Genomic DNA, 18,451 nt, shown 5'->3' with positions numbered 1-18,451 from the left:
TCGCCCATGACAAGGTAAAAGTGCAGGTGTTACACTGATCAACCTTTAAACAGTCTTCAAAGATGGGAAGAAAGCCTCATATTTGGCATTATGTTCTGACATGTTGTCATGGGTTAGCACTGGCCAGATGTTAATGCACCCATGAATATATGTTTTTCCCTAACAACTACTGTAGGATGTGATCAGGAACAGAGCAGAGCAGGCTTAAATCTTGAAAACAAAAAAAACCCCCAAAACTTTATTACATTACATCAGAACAGAGACAGAAAAGTCTTAAACACACACAGAGACAGAAATAAAAACTTCTCAGAACATTTCTTCTCTTCTCCCAGTTTCCACTCCCCCACATTACTCTCCATAGACTACACCTTTGGGTTTTAAATCAAACAATCACCACTCAAAAAAACCCCAATCTTCAATTCAGCAAGGGAGAGAAGAGTCTCTCTCGCACCACAGACTGTTCCTCAGAAAACACGGGTCCACCCCTTTTGTGTTCCCATGTCACCCCTGGCACTGCCCGGAGAAGTCTGCCAGGGTGACACTCTCTTTTTCCTATGTCCAGTGCTCTCACCACTGTCCATAGGCTGAAGCTGCATACAGGGCTCTTTTAAGGATACTTGCATGCCGAGCTCTCCCCTTTTTCCCCAGGGGCCGGGGTTCCAGGAGCAGGTCTCCCCTGAGGGCAGAGGGCACCACCTCACCCTCCCCCTCTCTTCTCTGCTCACTCCACTCTTCAAGTGCCAGTCACTGTAGCAAAAGCAGGGACAGCTGTATCTACCCAAAATGCAGTTTATGTTCAAAAGAGACTTAAGTTCAGTCCATGGCTAACATTATGCAAGAAAAGTCCAGCTCAGAAAGCTACTCCTCTCATTCTTCCATCGGGTTCCTTCCAATCGTGCTTTATCATTTCGGTCCCAGGCCGCTTCCCTCTCTCCTCCAAAACCACCAGTCATGAGAATCAATGTCTAAGAAAAGTTTCTTTCTGCCAAGCAAGAGTTAACAGTTTCTAGCTCTCGGCAGGGCTGCAGGCTCAGGCACTCCCAGGCTGGGCAACCCCCACGTGGCTGGGCACCTTCTCCTGGAGTTTGGGGGGGGAAGGGGGGTGAGCACACACAGAAGGCACTTCCACAGTTTTCCACCCCTCCATCCTGGACGGGGCAGCTCAGTTCCAGTCCTGTCCACTCTCTTCTCCCCCCGGGGCCCAGCTTACTTTAGTTTCACCGCGTGGTTGTCCTGAGCCTGGCCACGTGGCTTCCCCCTCCCCCACTCAGCCCAGAGCTGAGCAGGGGAGAGGAGATGCTTCCACTGCTGAAACCGGAACCCAAAAGAGACCGAATGCCCCTGGAGTCCTGCTTTTAACTCTTTGTGTCCTCAGAGGCGTGTCCAAACCTCAGAGTGACCAGTCCAGGTGCCAGCAGAAAAGCTGATCACTGATTGGCCTGCCCACATCCCCCTGGAAAAATTCACCTCCCTCCGCAACCACGACACATGTAGAAGGTCATTTTTGTTAAGTCTGTAGTCCTTGTTCAGTTAGAAATTTACATATGTATATATGTAAATAAATTATTTTGGTTTTTTCAGAGCCTACAATTGATGCTTCACTAGTTTTTCTATTCTGCTTTAATTTGGTTTTTTAAACTTCCACTTGCAAAAGCTAAAGTGCAGGAACGACATGCAGATTGGGTTGAGAAAGTTGGGGCGGTTCAGCCTGGAAAAGATAAGATTGTGTGGACATCATAGCAGCCTTCCAGTATCTGAAGGAGGCCTTACAGGGCAGCTGGAGAGGGATTCTTCATCAGAAGCTCTACTGATGTGACAAAGAATGGCTTCAAACTGAAAGAGGGGAAATTTGGAAAGGAAGTCCTTCTAAATTATAAAATTATGAAAGAAATTATTTACTGTGAGAGTGGTGAGGCACTGGAAGAGGCTGCCCAAAGAAGCTGTGGATATCCCATCCCTGCCAGCATTCAAGGCTGGTTTGGAACATGGCTTCATGCATCCTGGCCCAGTGGAAGATATCCCTCCCCATGGCCTAGAACTAGATCGTCTTTAAGGTTCCTTGTGTAATAAATGTAGTGGGTTAATTCATGTTTTTAGGGACTGTAACATGTGGAACTCATGGTTTGGTAAAATGTAAAATAAGTTGTAACCTAAATTCCAGCCAGCCATGGAATTAAGAAATTCCTAGGCCAGCACCACTCAGTAACCACCATTCAGGGGGACACAATAAGATGCCGGGAACTGGAGATGATGAGATTGGCATCAGAAAGAAAGACACATTAAGATCAGAAATCAGTTCTCCTCTTGTGGGCAGCAGAGTCATCAGAGCACCATCATCGCCTGGATCTCTGGAAAAGAACGCCTTTCCATTCACAAACCTCGGTTTCCATTCACGACGATGAATTCGAATAACCGTTCCCGGGAACAAAGAGACTATGGGGAAATCATGTGCCAGGGGCAAAATAAAGTGTATAAAACCTGAGCCCCAACCCAAACAAGGCAAATTTGTGAACTTTTGGGGGGGCTGCAGTGCGCTAGAGACCGCAGCCTGTTCACCCTTTGACGATCCCAGGACATTGTCAACGTAACTCCGCTGGGGGGTTTTACCGAAATTCTGTAATTTGATTTTTCAATACACCAAAACATATTTTTCAATTGGAATTTTGGATTGGCATTTATAACACTTCTAAACAAAACAAATCTATGATTCTGTCTAGATGGTGGAAAGTGTCCAGCTGAGTTAGTGACAACCATGGAATAAACAGCTGACTAATTTCTCTTCTTTTGAAATGAAGAAATACCAGCATCATCCATTCGGCTGTCAAAAATAGGTACTGAAACAGCCTTCCTGAGTTTTCTGCCGCTCCGTCTCTGATTTCGGACACTCAGCTTCGCCTACGTGCCGCTTTCCAGAAACTGCTGCGCCTGAGGTCAAGACAGGAAATCTCTAAGTCAGAGAAGCGCTGGTGAAGGAAGGGCTCTGCCGGAGCCGCTCGGGCGGAGGGCGCGGGGCGGCGCCGGGCAGGGCGGTAGGTGCCGCCGCAGCCGCTGTCCCGCGGTTTTCTGTCGGGCGGGCGCACACGCACGGCTCTCCTCAGCCCAGGGCGCTTCTCGGCCGGAGGCGCCAGCGGGACGGGGAGGGGCTGGGTGTGGAGGGGCTGGGAGAGGCGGGAGCTTCCCCCCGCCCCTCACGCCTCCTGCCGCCGCTCTCTGCCGCGGGCGACGGGGGCAGTGGGAGGCGACGCACCGGCCCTCGCCCTTCTTCTCGGCGGGGCCGCAGCCGCCAGCACGGCGAGGTGAGGCCGCCGGGCGGGCCGCGTGGGTGGCGGGGCGCGGGCTCTGCCGGCTGTGCCCCGCCGGGCTGGGCTCGGTCGGCGGCGGTGGGGGACGAGCGGCGGCCCCGGCGCGGGGCGTGCGGCGGCCCCGGCCGTGAGGGCGGTGAGGGCGGTGAGGGGCGGCCCCGCGCGGGCTCCGTCCCGCGGGCACTTCCCGCTCGCCGCCGGCAGTGCTCCCGGAGGTGCCGGGCCGGCTTGCCAGGGCTGAACTGGCGTGCTTGCCGGACACTGGTAGCATTTTCTTGTTTCTTTAGCTATCCTTCCCTCTTAAGGGTCTTGAGCCGGAAACATCTTTGAATATTCACAGCGGAGGTAGAAATAGTAATGTTAGAAATCAATGCAGGTGTGAGACACCTCCTCGCGGCTACCCTTCCCAGGACTAAGTGGCCTTCCGTGGTCTGTCGCAGCCCGGGCGGTGACCTGAGGCTGTTCACCGTCCTCTTCCTCCTGCCGAGCCAGCCCTGCGGGAGCCTGCTCCCGGCTTTCCCTCCCCGTGGGCAGAGCTGCGGAGGCCTTACCGCTGCTCGGGGGACTGATGACTTTTCAGAAGTTTGTGCCTCCAGAGGCCTTCCCGCCTCTGCTTGGAAAAGTGTTACCCCCACCTCTTTAGAAATTTTGGTTCGGCTGTTCGGTACGCGGTGGGCACTGTGTTTATCGCCTGCACGCAGGAGTTTTGCCTTGTTTTACTTCATTGGATTCCCTTGTCAGCAGGAAGATAGAGGGAGTTGATCAGGTTTTTAGAAAATCATGAATTGACCCTTTTTTGAATGGCCTTTCATCTTACATCTTTAAAGCACTTTGCTCTTAGAGAACTATTTATAATGAACGTTGATTTTTTTTTTTTCTCCGAATGGGAGTCTACATGTTTTACAGTCATATCTGTAGTTTTGCAGTGGTGGGGAAACGGTAGCAATTTACTGAGTTTCTCATCACATATCTAAACTTACTGTACTCTGTTTCATAATCGTAATTTAAGATAAGTGGGTGTCCTATTAACTGTGATTTTTAACAAGCTAGTTCATGTTGTATGGGAAAAATGTCAGCAACAAAATACAGTTATAAAAATAAGTGAGGAGCCTGACTAACTGCTAAGTCTTCAGGTATTCTGAATGGAACATTTTATCACATTATTTTTGGTTAGCCAACTTCTGTTGTTGGAATAGAGACCTACCTTAAACCTCTAGCTTCTGTTTTGCCACATACCTGTTTGGGAATTCTCTTTAATCAGATAAAGAGCATTAATGGTGTTTGGTTATTAGCTTCTTGTAAAGTAGTCATTTGAAAGAAGATAGACTTCTTAAGCTGAAATATGATTAGTGAACAAACGGTAACAGTCACCCACCCTATCCTTGGACAGATAGTTCATTTTTAGGGTTTTCATAGTCTTCCGATCTGTTACTTCTATTTTAAAAGGCATTAGAAAAGGAAGAACTGAGTCCTGAATTGACTGCCAAATGGTTATTCCTGAGCAGGATGAGAGTGAAATTGGTGAATGTGTTGTGGTGAAAAAGCCCTTCCCTTCCTGTAAAAAGTGTAACTTGATAATTTGGGTAAATAGTGACTCTGTGACATTCATCCAAGATACAGAAGTTTGAGTGGTGGCTCTTGCTGAATGTTTCAGGCTGTATTTCGTTTTCTTTTTTACCTGCAGTTTGTAAATCCCTGTGAAAGGCATATAGAATTTTGGCATCAGCAGGCTTGCCTTCAGTGCACAAATTTTAAATCTCCATTGGAAAAATGTTTATTTGACCTCTTTTGACTTGTAAATTTGAAAAGAAAAGCCACCCTCAGACATTTGCTGCAGAGGATGATAAGAAATCTGAATGCTCTGTTTTGTGGCAGTGCACATCCTTGACCCCTGTGTCCAGTCTGTGCGACTTTGAAAGCAGGAAGGTTGCTGCTGGCTGTAGCTGGTTCTCACCATGGGGCCGTGAATAGTGGTACTTGTAAGTAAGATCCTGCTGTGAGTAGGAACCAACTGGATTCATCTTCCAAAGATAATCACTACTCTGTATTAACCATTTAGAAAATGAAAATCGAAAGGTTTTGACTCATTTTTTTTTCTGCACTTCCTTTCCACCTACCCAAAAAATGATTTTTTTCCTGGAATACTGGGCACACAAATGTTTGCTCTCTGATTCACTTTTTAAAGAGTTACTTATTTTTCCGATTTCATTTAATTGCTTTTTTAAATAAAACCCAAGTTCTAGTACCTTTTAGTCTGATGTAGTTGTATCTGGGTGTAACTAACTTGTCAGTGGAAGACGTTTTGATCTGCTTGCTTGGTTAATCCAGTATGCTTTAATTCAAACAGTCACACATGGGAATTTTGTGACAGTATCTGAAAAAAACCAGTAGTTTCTTCCAGAAGTTCACAGAGACGTTGGAAAAGAATCTGCAATAGGTGGGGATAGCAGCACTATCTGTCTGAGGGGCTCCCTTGATGGGAGGAGGTTTCCCCATTCTGGTCCAGGGATGGGATTGTGTGTCTTCTGTGTTGTGCACTAGCCCTTAGGTCCTTGTTGGGGCTTTTTTTTCGTTAACTCCCGTGGCTCTGCTTTTTACAGGGGTTTTAGTAAAGCGTTGTCCTTACTCAGAGTTGCAAGTACTCAGACTTCCAGGAAGCTGTGCCTTCTCTTTCAGCTGTGGTTGGTCTTTAGGCGCTGCTCTGGCTTATACTGGCTTTGTACCATGCAGCGGCTGGGTGGTGGAGGAGATGATTGGTAGACAGATATGCTGGTGAGGGATAAGGGAACATTTTTGCTACTCTGTCTGCTGTGTGTCTGTTGAATTTTTTATTTTTTCTGGTTGTTTCTGTTCAGCAGGTTGTATGGAAGTACACAGAGTTGAACCTTGTGAGCAGAGAGACTTGGCTTTCCTTTTGGGAGTGTGAAGTGCACCATTTTGATTTGTCTTTGCCCCTAGTAAAATGTTGGTCTTGAGGCTTGGTTGGCAACGTTATTGCTCATCTGTAATGGAAGATTGCTGGGTACCAGATACCCTTCTTCAGCCGAGTACAGTAAAAGAAAGAATTGCTCACTGTTGGAAATAAAAGTATGCTGTGTGTTAATTTGCTTGGCTCTCTCAGAGTCTAAAGCATCTCCCTTTCAATGAAGCACCACTAGACTGGCAAAACAGAAGGATGAAATCTGCAGTTCAGAAGTCAGGAATTTTATGAATATGCTTACTTTTACATCTGCCATGGACATTGTTGAATTTCATCTTCAGTAAAATTACTTTCTTACCCATAAAATCAGAAACCTGTTTTAAATTCGACTCAGATAACTGTGCCAGACCAGATGTTTCCTGGAAAACAGCATGTGCAAACAGATTTTCATGTAAATGTGCTTATTGAGCTGATCTGCTTATCTCTCCTCCAAAATATGTGAGTGTGTATATCCATGGCAGAAAGTTAAACAGTTTTTATTTTTTAAACTGATGAAAGTAGGAATATCAGTATTTCAACTGAGGTAATGTTTTGGGTCTGCAGTATGCGAATGGAAGATCCTTCTGTGTCTTTCATGCCTTTCCTCTTCCTTTTGCTTTTCATTCTGTTCAGTATAAAAATATATTCCTAATTAATATAAATTATTTAAGGGCAAACAGCACTGGGTTTTCTAGAAAGAGCAGTGTATGGAAGTCAAACATGCTTTCGTGAAATCAGTGCTTATTTTCCTATTTGTTCTTAACAGCTGAAAATAGCAGAAAAGGTCCTGATGCTGCCAGATTTGTTTACTGTCTAGATGTATTGGCATTTTTCAACATGGTTTTGTGCCTGTGCTTTAAGCTGCGTGATGAACTAATAATTTGTTCTTTGAACAATATAGTTGCTTTATGTCTGAAAATTTTTGAGCTAAACAGCTAGTCCTATATATTTATCTAGTAGATAAATTACAGTGCAAGCTGTTATTGCTGATAATGTGAACCATTTTCTCTATTTCTGACAGCTATGAGAAAAATACCAATTATTTTATTCAAGTCATGCTTGGAATTAACCACTGCATCTTGCAGTGCTGTTTGTAGTTTTTTCATGTGTCACGTGTACTTAGTAATACTCTCACAGCAAAGAACAGGATGCAGATGATTTCATGATGGATTCTGACAGACCTTTTTTGAAATACAGTATTTTATTCTGGTACACAAATTAAATAAATTCTTTTGTTCTTTGCTGAAATGGCAGGGCTAATCATGCCATTTCTGCACTCATTTTTGCTACTCTGGGGTTCTTGGTTTTCAGGGATCATGTGCAAGATGTGGTGGCTCTGTACTTCTCAGGTGCTCTTTTTAGGATGACACAGTAGGAAAATCATCTGTGCAAGGTGTACATATTTCTGTAGTTCACAGCTTTCTACTGGAAATTTATGCATGTCTCTGTGTGTGTTTTAATCTCCTACATCCTAATTTTTTGCTTTACAAGAAAAGAAAAAAAAAGCATGGTTCCTTTCCATGCCTTTGCTTCTTAGCGTTGACCTTACCTCATCTGTATGTGACCCTGTGGATGTCCACTGGAGCTGTGCTGCGTTTGCTGTCCCTTTGCTCCTTAGCTGAGGTTTCCTTTAGGCAAGAAACTCAAGTCTCAGGTGTTAGACTTTTTTGTGTACTTTCTCGGGTTGTTTTGTGGTGTGTGTGTGTGCGTTTATGAGGAGGCAACATTTTCAGGAAGCTACATTTTACTCTTACATCTTGTGTATGTTCCACCCTCAAATACAAATTAGGAAGCTTTTCAAATGAATGCACAGTTTTGAAACCTTTGTGAATCTGGCAGTAATGTGCACTGCCTGTTGAGATAGGAGAAAATAAATTGTATCTTGACTGCAAAGAGGGAATTTTGCAGAGAGTGCATGTAGACACTGGGGTATGGGTGAGCCATTGAAGGACTTAAGTGCTGGCCGTACAGTAAAATTTGCATTTCTGGTATGTGTGAAGGGCTGGCATCACATTCTCCCCATGTGTTTACAGTATATGTTCATGTGTAAATCCTTTGAGAGTTGCTACCATTTATTAACTTTTAAAACATTGCCACCTGTGCATTGCAACAATAGGGAAGAGGTTGCTTTGCTTAAGAACATGTACCTTGAGAGCTTGTGCAATATATTACTTGTAAATGTACCCATTTTAGATTTAACTAGTGTCTTGTGATGCATATATATTTGCTGTCTGCCTGGTCTTCTGTGTTCATTTTTGCTGTCTTTTGTCTGCAGGAGTGCAGAGAGAAAAGAGGTTAATCTCAGTTTACAAGGGAGCAATCTTCTAAAAACTGCAGCCAAGATTCCCGGTGGAGTTTAAGAATTCATAAAGCTAGGTGCCATTAGGCTTATTAAGATTAGATTTTACCACATCATAAAATCAATGTAGCCTGTTTCAAAGATAATTGTAACTACCCTTTGCCTCTGCCTATCCTTTACGATGGCCTGTTTCACAGAAATAACACAAGTCTCAGTAACAAACAGTAGTATCCTTGGTACTGCTAATTCATTATTTATGTTCTGTAGGAGCAGAGAAAGCAGCTGAGGATCAAAATGGAGAACATTTGATGCAATGTAGCATTGAAATCAATGGAGTGTCTGTTCATATTTATGTTAATTGTTATTTTTAGATTCTCCTTCACATAATTTGATTCAATCTGATTTATGTATTTATTTACAAGCTTGGGGACAAGAAGTTAGAATAGTAGTATCAGATGGAATAAGTTGAAACTGTCCAGTTTTAGAAAGCAAAGTGTGAATTACTCCTCAAACAGCAAGACTAGATTAATTTTCTGAGTAAATTAGGTAAAAAGCAATCTGTCCTCTAGCCCAGTGTTGTCTACATAGATTTTTGGGTAGATGTATGATAAAAGGATGGCTGGTTCTGTTTATTGCAGATTTTCATTATGTTGTTAGGAGTATTCAAGATATCCCCCTCAAGACCATGTGAAGGTTTATGTACAAACTAATAGTCTGTGATGACCTTTCTTGTCTTTCAGATGGAAATATCTAGACAGGTCAACACTAACACATTTACCTTCCTTGCTGTCAGCTGTTGCATTATTGCAAAGGAAGTTTTATTGTGTGTACAAAATGCTGTAGCTGGAGATGCAGTATAATGTGCCCTTTCTAATTTGCAGGTTTCCATACTTGCTGTGGTTCTTCAGATTTGTTCTTTTCTTGAAGTGGTAGGACTAGGAAACAGCTGTCGCGGGATGAAGTCTCCACCGCTCCTCATAGCTGCACTCGTGGCATGCATAATTGTTTTGGGTTTCAATTACTGGATTGCAAGTTCTCGCAGCGTGGATCTGCAGGTAAGGTTCCTTTTGCTCTGCATGTCACTTTGTACTTGTGCAAGTAATAAACGTGGTTCACAGGAAGGATGATTCTCCATGTGGAGAGTGGCAAGTCAGGAACTTCAGCTTGTAGGAACTTTCTCAAATTTTGCGATTGTTGCTTATCAGTAGTGGGAGGCTGGGGGAATGGGAGGAATGCCTATTTGTACATGAGAGGAACCCAAAACTTGAACATGCTTGCATGTGGGACACTTGTTACTACTTCTATCACAAAACATTCAGCTGTCTTGTGCTGTTTCATATTAAAGATGTGACAAATGCCATCCTCTGCCATCCTGTCCCCTCCCAAGCACCACCAACTTCCTTGCCATCATGGCAGCAGGCAAAGCAAAAAAGGCCTTGGCTTTTGCCAGCCCTTCTCAGCAATCACAAAAACATCTTTATATTATCACCCTTGTGTTCTTCACAAATCCTAAACAGATCCCCATACCAGTCACTCTTAAGAAAACGAACTCTATCCCAGTCAAAACTAGCACATTCATATTTACCTAGATTTGCCTTTGTACATGACTCATAACATTGTATGCATACTTAGTACAAGGAAATCTGGGTTGTTCAGAAACAAAATCCGAATTTGTGTTTCATAGTGATCTTTCTGAAGAAAGACATGCAAGTCACATGTAATAATTACCTGGTCTGATGATAGCTATATTTTTTGTGGCTGTTGAGCTTGGGTTTTAATCCTTTCTGAAACATTTGTTCTGATTTAAGGTATGTGAGTCAAGTTTCTGGTTTGTGAAAGTCTCTGCAGGGCATTTCTTTTTTTTCTTCTTTTTTTTCTTCTTTTTTTTTCTTCTTTTTTTTCTTCTTTTTTTCTTCTTTTTTTTCTTCTTTTTTTTCTCCTTTTTTTTCTCCTTTTTTTTCTTCTTTTTTTTCTTCTTTTTTTTCTTCTTTTTTTTCTTCTTTTTTTTTCTTCTTTTTTTTTCTTCTTTTTTTTCTTCTTTTTTTCTTCTTTTTTTTTCTTCTTTTTTTTTCTTCTTTTTTTTTCTTCTTTTTTTTTCTTCTTTTTTTTCTTCTTTTTTTTCTTCTTTTTTTTCTTCTTTTTTTTCTTCTTTTTTTTCTTCTTTTTTTTCTTCTTTTTTTTCTTCTTTTTTTTCTTCTTTTTTTTCTTCTTTTTTTTCTTCTTTTTTTTCTTCTTTTTTTCTTCTTTTTTTTCTTCTTTTTTTCTTCTTTTTTTTCTTCTTTTTTTTCTTCTTTTTTTTCTTCTTTTTTTTCTTCTTTTTTTTCTTCTTTTTTTTCTTCTTTTTTTTCTTCTTTTTTTTCTTCTTTTTTTTCTTCTTTTTTTTCTTCTTTTTTTTCTTCTTTTTTTTCTTCTTTTTTTTCTTCTTTTTTTTCTTCTTTTTTTTCTTCTTTTTTTTCTTCTTTTTTTTCTTCTTTTTTTTTTCTTCTTTTTTTTCTTCTTTTTTTTCTTCTTTTTTTTCTTCTTTTTTTTCTTCTTTTTTTTCTTCTTTTTTTTCTTCTTTTTTTTCTTCTTTTTTTTCTTCTTTTTTTTCTTCTTTTTTTTCTTCACTTTCTTCTAGCTCTTCCAGGAAATCAGATTGATTTGGGAGCTGAGTTTTCACACTGAGTTAGTTTAGGGTCAACACTCAGAAGTGTAGAGCTGTCAGAATTGTATGGTCTAAATTTGAAAAATTGCTTGACCTTGTACTTCAGAAAGATTGTAGACTCTAATATTTTTTATGTTTATGTTTTGAGGTTTTTTTAAGCTCAAGTACTGAGCTTTTAATTTTTCTTACCTTTAACTGAAATTTTGACAGTCTACAAAATATGCACTCCTGTTAGTATATGTAGAACTAGGGAGGTGTGTGTCTGTGTGTGTGACTAGAAACCCTGGCTGACACAGGACTTTTGTGATCTCAGCATTGTTAGAGTAGTGAAATTTCCTATTCCTTGAATATATTGAATATTCTGGCAAGGGGGAAACATTTGTGTTTGCTTTGTCTAATCTGCTCTTCCTCAGGGTCGAGTCATGGATCTGGAAGGCAAAGTCCGCAGGGCAGCAGCGGAGAGGGGTGCTGTGGAGCAAAAAAAGAATGAATTCCAAGGGGAGCTAGAGAAGCAGCGACAGCAGATTGACAAAATCCAGTCCTTGCACAGCTTGCAGATGGAAAATGCCAACAGAGTACATCAGGAAGAGAAGGTAGGGCGTTTTCTAGCCACAGTTTTCTGTGAGATGGTGGTTTACCAAGACACTGCAACAGAAAGTGATGCTCATGTGTTGCAGCTCACAGTCAGTGTTGGTGTGGCAAAATGGTTTATGATTATATGATAATGAGAAAGTGGACCTTGAACGGACATTTTAGCATTTGTTGTATAACTTTGAAATACTAGAAGCTGCAAGTAACAGTAGTTCTGAATAAAACTCTTTTATCCTCTCCATAAATCATTACTATTACTTGGATTGTCACTTTGCTTTCTTTCCTGTATACTAATGTTTTAAAAATTAAGAACAAGAGGAAGACGCATCAAGAGATACAGTCCCAGATATATTTGTAAGTATAATTGGTTGACGTTTATTTCTAAATGCGTTACAAATTTTTGCTGCTTCTTGGCTTTCTGCCTCCAAAACTCAATAGTGTTTGGAAGAGGTGAGAAGGTAAGACTTCTACAGCAGTGCTCCTGACAGTTCAACTTTGCCAGAGGGATGGTATTCCTTTGTGAAGATTGTGAACAAAGCTACTTAAATAGCAATGTGTATGATTCCTGCTGTGTAGTATCTTGCAAACTGGTTTGCTGTCTATTTTCCTTGTGTTGTGGATACCATTTTGATTGCAGTTGTTAGTCAGTAATATCACTTTTCTCCCTATTAGCAGAAGTATTTAGCTGAGAGTATTCAATTGCTTCTCTCATAGAGTCTCTTGACTGAAATTTATAGATCAGCTTTCCAGGACTATTAAGTTCAGCAGGCTGAACAGACATATCTCATGATGGTAATAGGTGCTCTTCAGGTAGCAGGTTCACTGTGAGGGAATGGTTTGTTCCTCAAAACGTGCTGCCTGAGCCAAATATCACCAGATTAATGTTTGAAGAACTTAGAGGAACAACAATGAGTAAAAATGGAAGGTAGAATGTGCACATCAATGTCATATATCATTAATTTATTTTGAAATAGTCTACTCCAAGTCTTCAAGGAAATAATAAGTGAATTCCTTTTACCTCTTTTGAGAGAAATAGTTTCCTGGATAATTTCTCTCTTCTCTTTGTGTTCAGTCTTTGCATATACTTTAAAAATGTGAGGTATAGTTTGTCCGTCTATTTTTTTTAATGTGTGCATTTTTACAAAAGATATCCCAGAATATTCAGACAGTATTCAAGTGATTAATGAATCTTGTCACTTCTGCCTCCTAATTATTGGGTGTTGCTGCTGAATGCTGTGGCATTTTCTTGCATTCTGCTTCAGTCCTACAGAGAGTGAAAACACATGCATGAATGAAAAAAAATTCAAAAGTAAGAAAAGGGCGAAGGTGATGGAGTATTATGCTTCATTTCCAGAAGTAGATATCACCAGAGTTACTAAAAGGCACTGAAACTGTAAGGGCTGGCCAGAGAGTTTACAGCACAGGCTAGGAAGATGGGCTGATGTTGAGAGATGGTGACAGGACCTCATCCAGGAGTTTTAGGGAAGTTTAGTGAATGAAATGTTGCTTCTGCCAGGCATGATGTATCACCTTTTTTGCTTCGGATTTCTGGCATCACATGAATGGTAGGTGGCACTACACAATCCACTTTCCTTGTGATGTTTTTGAGTCTAGAGGATATATAGGAACTGTTCATAAAATGTGGCATCCATACCAGGAGAAGTAGTGAATAGTATTTTACAGAACGAGACCTGCTGTTGGACATGGGGTAGAATGTGGTGTCTGGAGAAGAGTCAAAGTGGCTTCTGGAAAAGGAATTCTTTCTTCTGAAGTATCTTGGAGTTTTCTTCTGAAAGAGTTGGTGATAAAGGTGAGGGAAACAAGTGAACACATTCACACCTGGAGTTGCAATGGCTTTTAGAGATACTATGCAGCTGTGTGGTAAGACAGTGGTATTGCAAGGGTGAATGACAAGGCAAAAGTTACAAAGCAGATTAGAAATACACTGGGTTAATTGTGCTGTGGGGAGGTCACCAGTGGAGTTTTGGAGTGCTGTGAAAGGCACAGAGAGGAGAGCAAAGGTCACCAAAGCTGTGCAGTAGTTTTTCCACAGGAATCCAGAGTGTGGTTCACAGGCTAGACAAGAGACAGCAGAGGAGAGCCATCACATTCATCTCCAGGATTCCAAATGGTAGAGAAAATGTTTGTGGCTGGGAGAGTCAAGGCAGGGTTGTCCTACATTGATGTGCTTCAAATGCCATCATCAAATCGTAGTTCAGACTGAGCAGAAGGTAGTGCTCTTCATGTAACAGGTGGTGAAGCCACAAGTTCATGGCATCCACAATACCCAGTTACAGTGGGTCTGTTCAGGTTAAAAAGCAACTGGATGACCTTGGACAAACACCTAGCCCATGAGTACCAAGGTGTTTGTTCTGTCTCCAGGTGTTCCTCAGACAGAAGAAGCTGCTGCTTGGAAAACACTGTGCTTTATGGCTGCTTTGGAATTCATTTGGCTTTTCAGTGTTAGAGGTGGGATGCTGGGAAAGGTGGATTTGGCAGCCGATCTAGTACCAATTCCTTCCTCCTAAGTGCTTTTCTCTCTATCACCCTAAAATACAGTTGTTCAGTAATGGAATAGTCTATGAAGCTTGCTTTGAAGCCCCAGGAGGTGATACCCTAGGAAAGTGGTGCATTAGACTAATTTCCTGTATTTTGTGACTGGAGAAGAGCATGTGTCTCACTCAGGAGCCTGAAGTGGTGAACGTGTGTGTGCCTGTGCACCATTTTGCATATAACACAAGATTTGCTTTTCTTGTGACACACAAACAAATATCTTGCAGAGAGTAAGGAGAACTGTTTTGCTGGAAGGCTGTGCATTTGTCAAAAGAAGACATCAGGCAAGTTGGCATGGATTCATCCACTATAATTCAGGAATGCCTCTGATGCAGTGGCAGGAAAGAGAGGGAAAGCTTAATTCTCCTCACTTAATGACCTTTATTGGAAGAAGCTGTCTAGCATCAGAAGTTATTCTACAGAAGTATGTGGAATATAAGAAAAAACCAGTTTCTGAGTGCTTTTCTGTTTGTGTGTATCTATATCCAGGTATAAATATGTTTTGTACGTTCATATCTTGTGTACACACACATATCCTTGTATTTTGGCTCCATGGATTGCAGGTGAATCTAGGATTCCTGGGAAGCAAGTAATGAATTTACCCTTTCTGGTTATGGGAAGCTTGCTCCTTGAACTGAACTTTATTTATTCTGTGAGGATTAGTAGCTGGTATTTACCTAGTCAGGAAGAATGAACGAATTCAAATCCTGAGACTCTCAACTCACAGTGAGCTTTTGCTTAGTTCTTCTTGCTGTTGTTAAAGAACAATTAAAATGCTTTCAGCAGTTGTGTGGGAATGATTGGTCCATGTCAGACCTCACACTTTTTCAGGAAGAAATTACGGTTCTTCTGGCTGTAGAAGAAACTTGCATATGAGATGTACTTACACAATATGGACTTCTAAACAAAAGCAACTCTCAAGTAACATTTGAGACCCATCATAATTGCAGTTCATCTCTGTTCACTGTATCTTATTACTGTGCTGATAAAATACAGAATAATTATAGTACTGATTTACTTTCATACCAAACCAAAACACCAGTTAAAGTCATTGTCACTAGCAGTGCAGTAATCACTTTGAGTTAAATCTGCCTTCTTTTATAATAGAACTGTCTCTGTACTACTTGAAGGATGAGGGCATAGAAGGTAAGTAGTTTGAGCCTGTTATATTATGTGGGCTTACCATTCACTGGGGCAGTGTAGTTCTCGAAAATTACTCTTGTACTTCTTTTCTTAGGTCTGAGTATGTATAAAACACTACTGTCACCAGTCTACTTTTAAAAAACCTGCTTGAATTTTTAAGGATTAGTATAGATTTAGGAAATGGGTTTTGGAAGTTCATACAGAAATAGAATGACAAGATCAAGAAATCTTACATGAACACTTGATCACAACAGTTCAGAAGTGCAAAAAGGCTGTTTCTAATCTGTAAGCAATTTTGTAAAGAACAATATTCTCTGTGCTTGTTATTCAGGACTTGTAGCTTCTGGGATGTACAGGGCCATATGATTCTCTTTCAAGAGCATAACAGGACAACAATATGTTTATTATCTCTTAACTGCATGAGTATGATTTTGAAGTTGATAATTTTCTTTGGATTTACATAAATCATCTCCAACCCAAATCTTGTTTTACCGAGAAGGGCCAAGATTTGTACATTCTGTGTGAAGGGTATCACTGTCCTGTTGCTCAGTATCTTTTAACACTGGCCACAGCTGCTCTCTGGTCCCCTCCCTCTGGGAAAATTTAAATTCCCAGCACATTCTTCTGACACAAAGTACCTATTGGTATGCAGGGAGTCGACTCCACTCAGAAGGAATCACAGTAGTCTGTAGGAGAGAGTAGAAAGGTACATTTTCCCTTTCACTGAAGGCCATATGTGTTTTGTTTTTTGGTTTGTTGTTTTTTTTTTTTCCAACCCAAACAATGTTGAATCATCTAGTTTTGGAAAAGCTTTGAGATAAGGAAGCACTGCCTCATGTCCCATATTTGCCATAACACAATATTACTAAATTAGCAAGAGAAATCATATGCTTCCTCATAACTGATACAGCAGAAGTCTAGAAGATCACTTCTGTTCAAAATATATCTTCACATGGTGGGAAGGAAAAAAAAGGATGGTCTGAGGCTAGCTGAACTAGACAGAAGGAATTTAGAGTATATGTAGTTTAAAATGAATTATTGGCATGTTGCTACCTCTTCACAGCTAAATGAATGGACAAAAAGTCAGAAGGTTAGACATAACTGTGGAAGTTTTATATTAATATTCTCAAATCATGTGATTTAGTTTTGCTTACATTGCCTACTACTGGGCTTTTAGTTAAACATACCAGTAAAGTAAAAATCCTATAGTTTCACAGTGCGCTTTTTCTCCAATCTACTCGTTGTTGCCAGTACCTGTAAAGATAGTTTTGTATTCATGTGTGTCAAATACCACTCTCTTGTGCTGAAATTTTAAGAAACTAACTTTGCAGTTTTGGTGGTTTTGGAGGCAGAACTGCACCATGTCACGGTGTGCATGCCCTTGTGTCCTCTAAGACAAAACAGAATCTAGATTGCTTTTAGCACAGGCTGTGAAACAAGTTTGAGTCTCAGATCTTTGGAAGAACCACTCTGTAGAAACAGAGGTGTTTCTTTGGGTTTGGGTTTTGTTGAGTGCGTGGGTTGTTCATTTGTTTGTTTGGCTGGTTTTTGTTTGGGGTTCTTTTGTTGATTGGGTAGGGTTTTTTATATTTATTGAGGAAAAGCGCAATTTCTGAATGGGAATTCAGTTTATTGAGAAATAGATTTAAAGGAATAATATTGCCTCCATTTTGAGCTTGAAATTTGTTGTAAGACTTACTTCAATTGATGTGCCTCCGCTGAAGTATGCAGCACAGTGATTAACCTTAAAAAGAAATACTTCCTTGAAAATCTTATTTATGAACTTTTCTCTCACACACTAATTTGTAGTTTAGCTGTTAGTCTCTTAGCCCTGGAACCAAAAAGCCTTTTTATGGCTACTTGCCATGTTTTAACACCAGCTGGCAACTAAACACCATGCTGTCACTTACTCCCCACATTTTCCTCTAGATTGTTGAAGAAAACTGTTGAGATAAGAAGAGTTTGATAACTGAGAGGAGTAAAACCCTAGAGAAACAGGACATAAACAATCCAGTTGCTCAGCACCTGCTGAACACCTGACTTGTCTCCCAGCAGCTATTGCTGATTCCCAGCCACCTCCCCTACTTTTATGTCCCAATGTTCTGTAGTGTGGAATGTCCCTTTGGCCAATTTGGGACACCTGACAAGAGATTCTTCCTGGTTTCTTGTGCACCTGCTGGCTGGCAGAGCATGGGAAATAGGAGAATCGTTGCCTTAGTGTAAACACTACTGAGCAGTAACTAAAACATCAGTGTGTTGCCAGCATTATTCTCATGTTAATGCCGGCGTAGTGGCGGGGAGTCGTGGGAGCGTGCAAGACAGAACTGCTCTTTTCTTTTCTGGAAGGACATAAATCAGTTTGAATTAATCATGAAATAAGTGCCCTGCTTTTTCCTGTTTAATTATAAATGGCTATTTCTGCATTTCTAAGTCTTACCTTCCTATCCTGCTTTATTCGCAGTTGGTTTTGTTCTTACCAGCTGAGTTACTGATCCTGTGGCTTGTCTTTGTGTCCTTTGTGCTACATTTGTGAATGCAAAGCCCATTTTTTCTAAAGCTTTAGTGTTTGTGCTTATCAGACTATTTCCTTTCTTCTTTCTGTTGCAATATATCATTATGCTTTTACATACACCACATACAGTCAGTGTTAGAAAGCATCTATGTCAGTTCAGTGTGCTTGGGTTAGCTTGATTCTTGATCGTAGCAAATGCTGGAGGAATTATTGTAGTAATTCCTCCAAGGAATATGTGTATGGAGAATACTGTTCGGCATTATTCAGATCACATGCATTTACATAGTTCAAAGTATGTGCTCAAAACAAAGACTTCAAATAATTTCTCTCAAAGCTTCCTCATGTGTATTTCTGGGTTATGTTTTATAACTTTTAAAAGAAACTTTTACGTTGTGTTTCTTAAGTGGAATACGACTGATGTACACTTGTTCTGTGGTGAATAGTAAAT

The 18,451-nt window shown here is 40.9% G+C and overlaps 1 protein-coding gene across 4 annotated transcripts in view; it reads left to right on the top strand.

The window, feature by feature from the left end:
* Positions 1-3,139: 3,139 nt before the first annotated feature.
* GOLM1 (golgi membrane protein 1) overlaps positions 3,140-18,451 on the top strand; it is a 37,153-nt gene continuing 21,841 nt past the window's right edge. The window contains exons 1-4 of one of the 4 annotated variants that reach the window (XM_063423691.1): positions 3,161-3,296; positions 5,178-5,281; positions 9,442-9,615; positions 11,618-11,797. In XM_063423691.1, the coding sequence (XP_063279761.1) occupies positions 9,517-9,615; positions 11,618-11,797 (279 nt within the window). In that variant the 5' untranslated portion in view covers positions 3,161-3,296; positions 5,178-5,281; positions 9,442-9,516. Of the gene's footprint in view, positions 3,297-3,432; positions 3,567-5,177; positions 5,282-8,613; positions 8,638-9,441; positions 9,616-11,617; positions 11,798-18,451 lie in introns of those variants that run through there. The other 3 variants (XM_063423693.1, XM_063423694.1, XM_063423692.1) reach the window with 3 other exon arrangements.

Source organism: Prinia subflava, chromosome Z (assembly GCF_021018805.1).
Source record: "Prinia subflava isolate CZ2003 ecotype Zambia chromosome Z, Cam_Psub_1.2, whole genome shotgun sequence".
Taxonomy (NCBI): domain Eukaryota; kingdom Metazoa; phylum Chordata; class Aves; order Passeriformes; family Cisticolidae; genus Prinia; species Prinia subflava.
The sequence above is the reverse complement of the archived record's forward strand: the minus strand, read 5'-3'. Positions and strand labels throughout refer to the sequence as shown.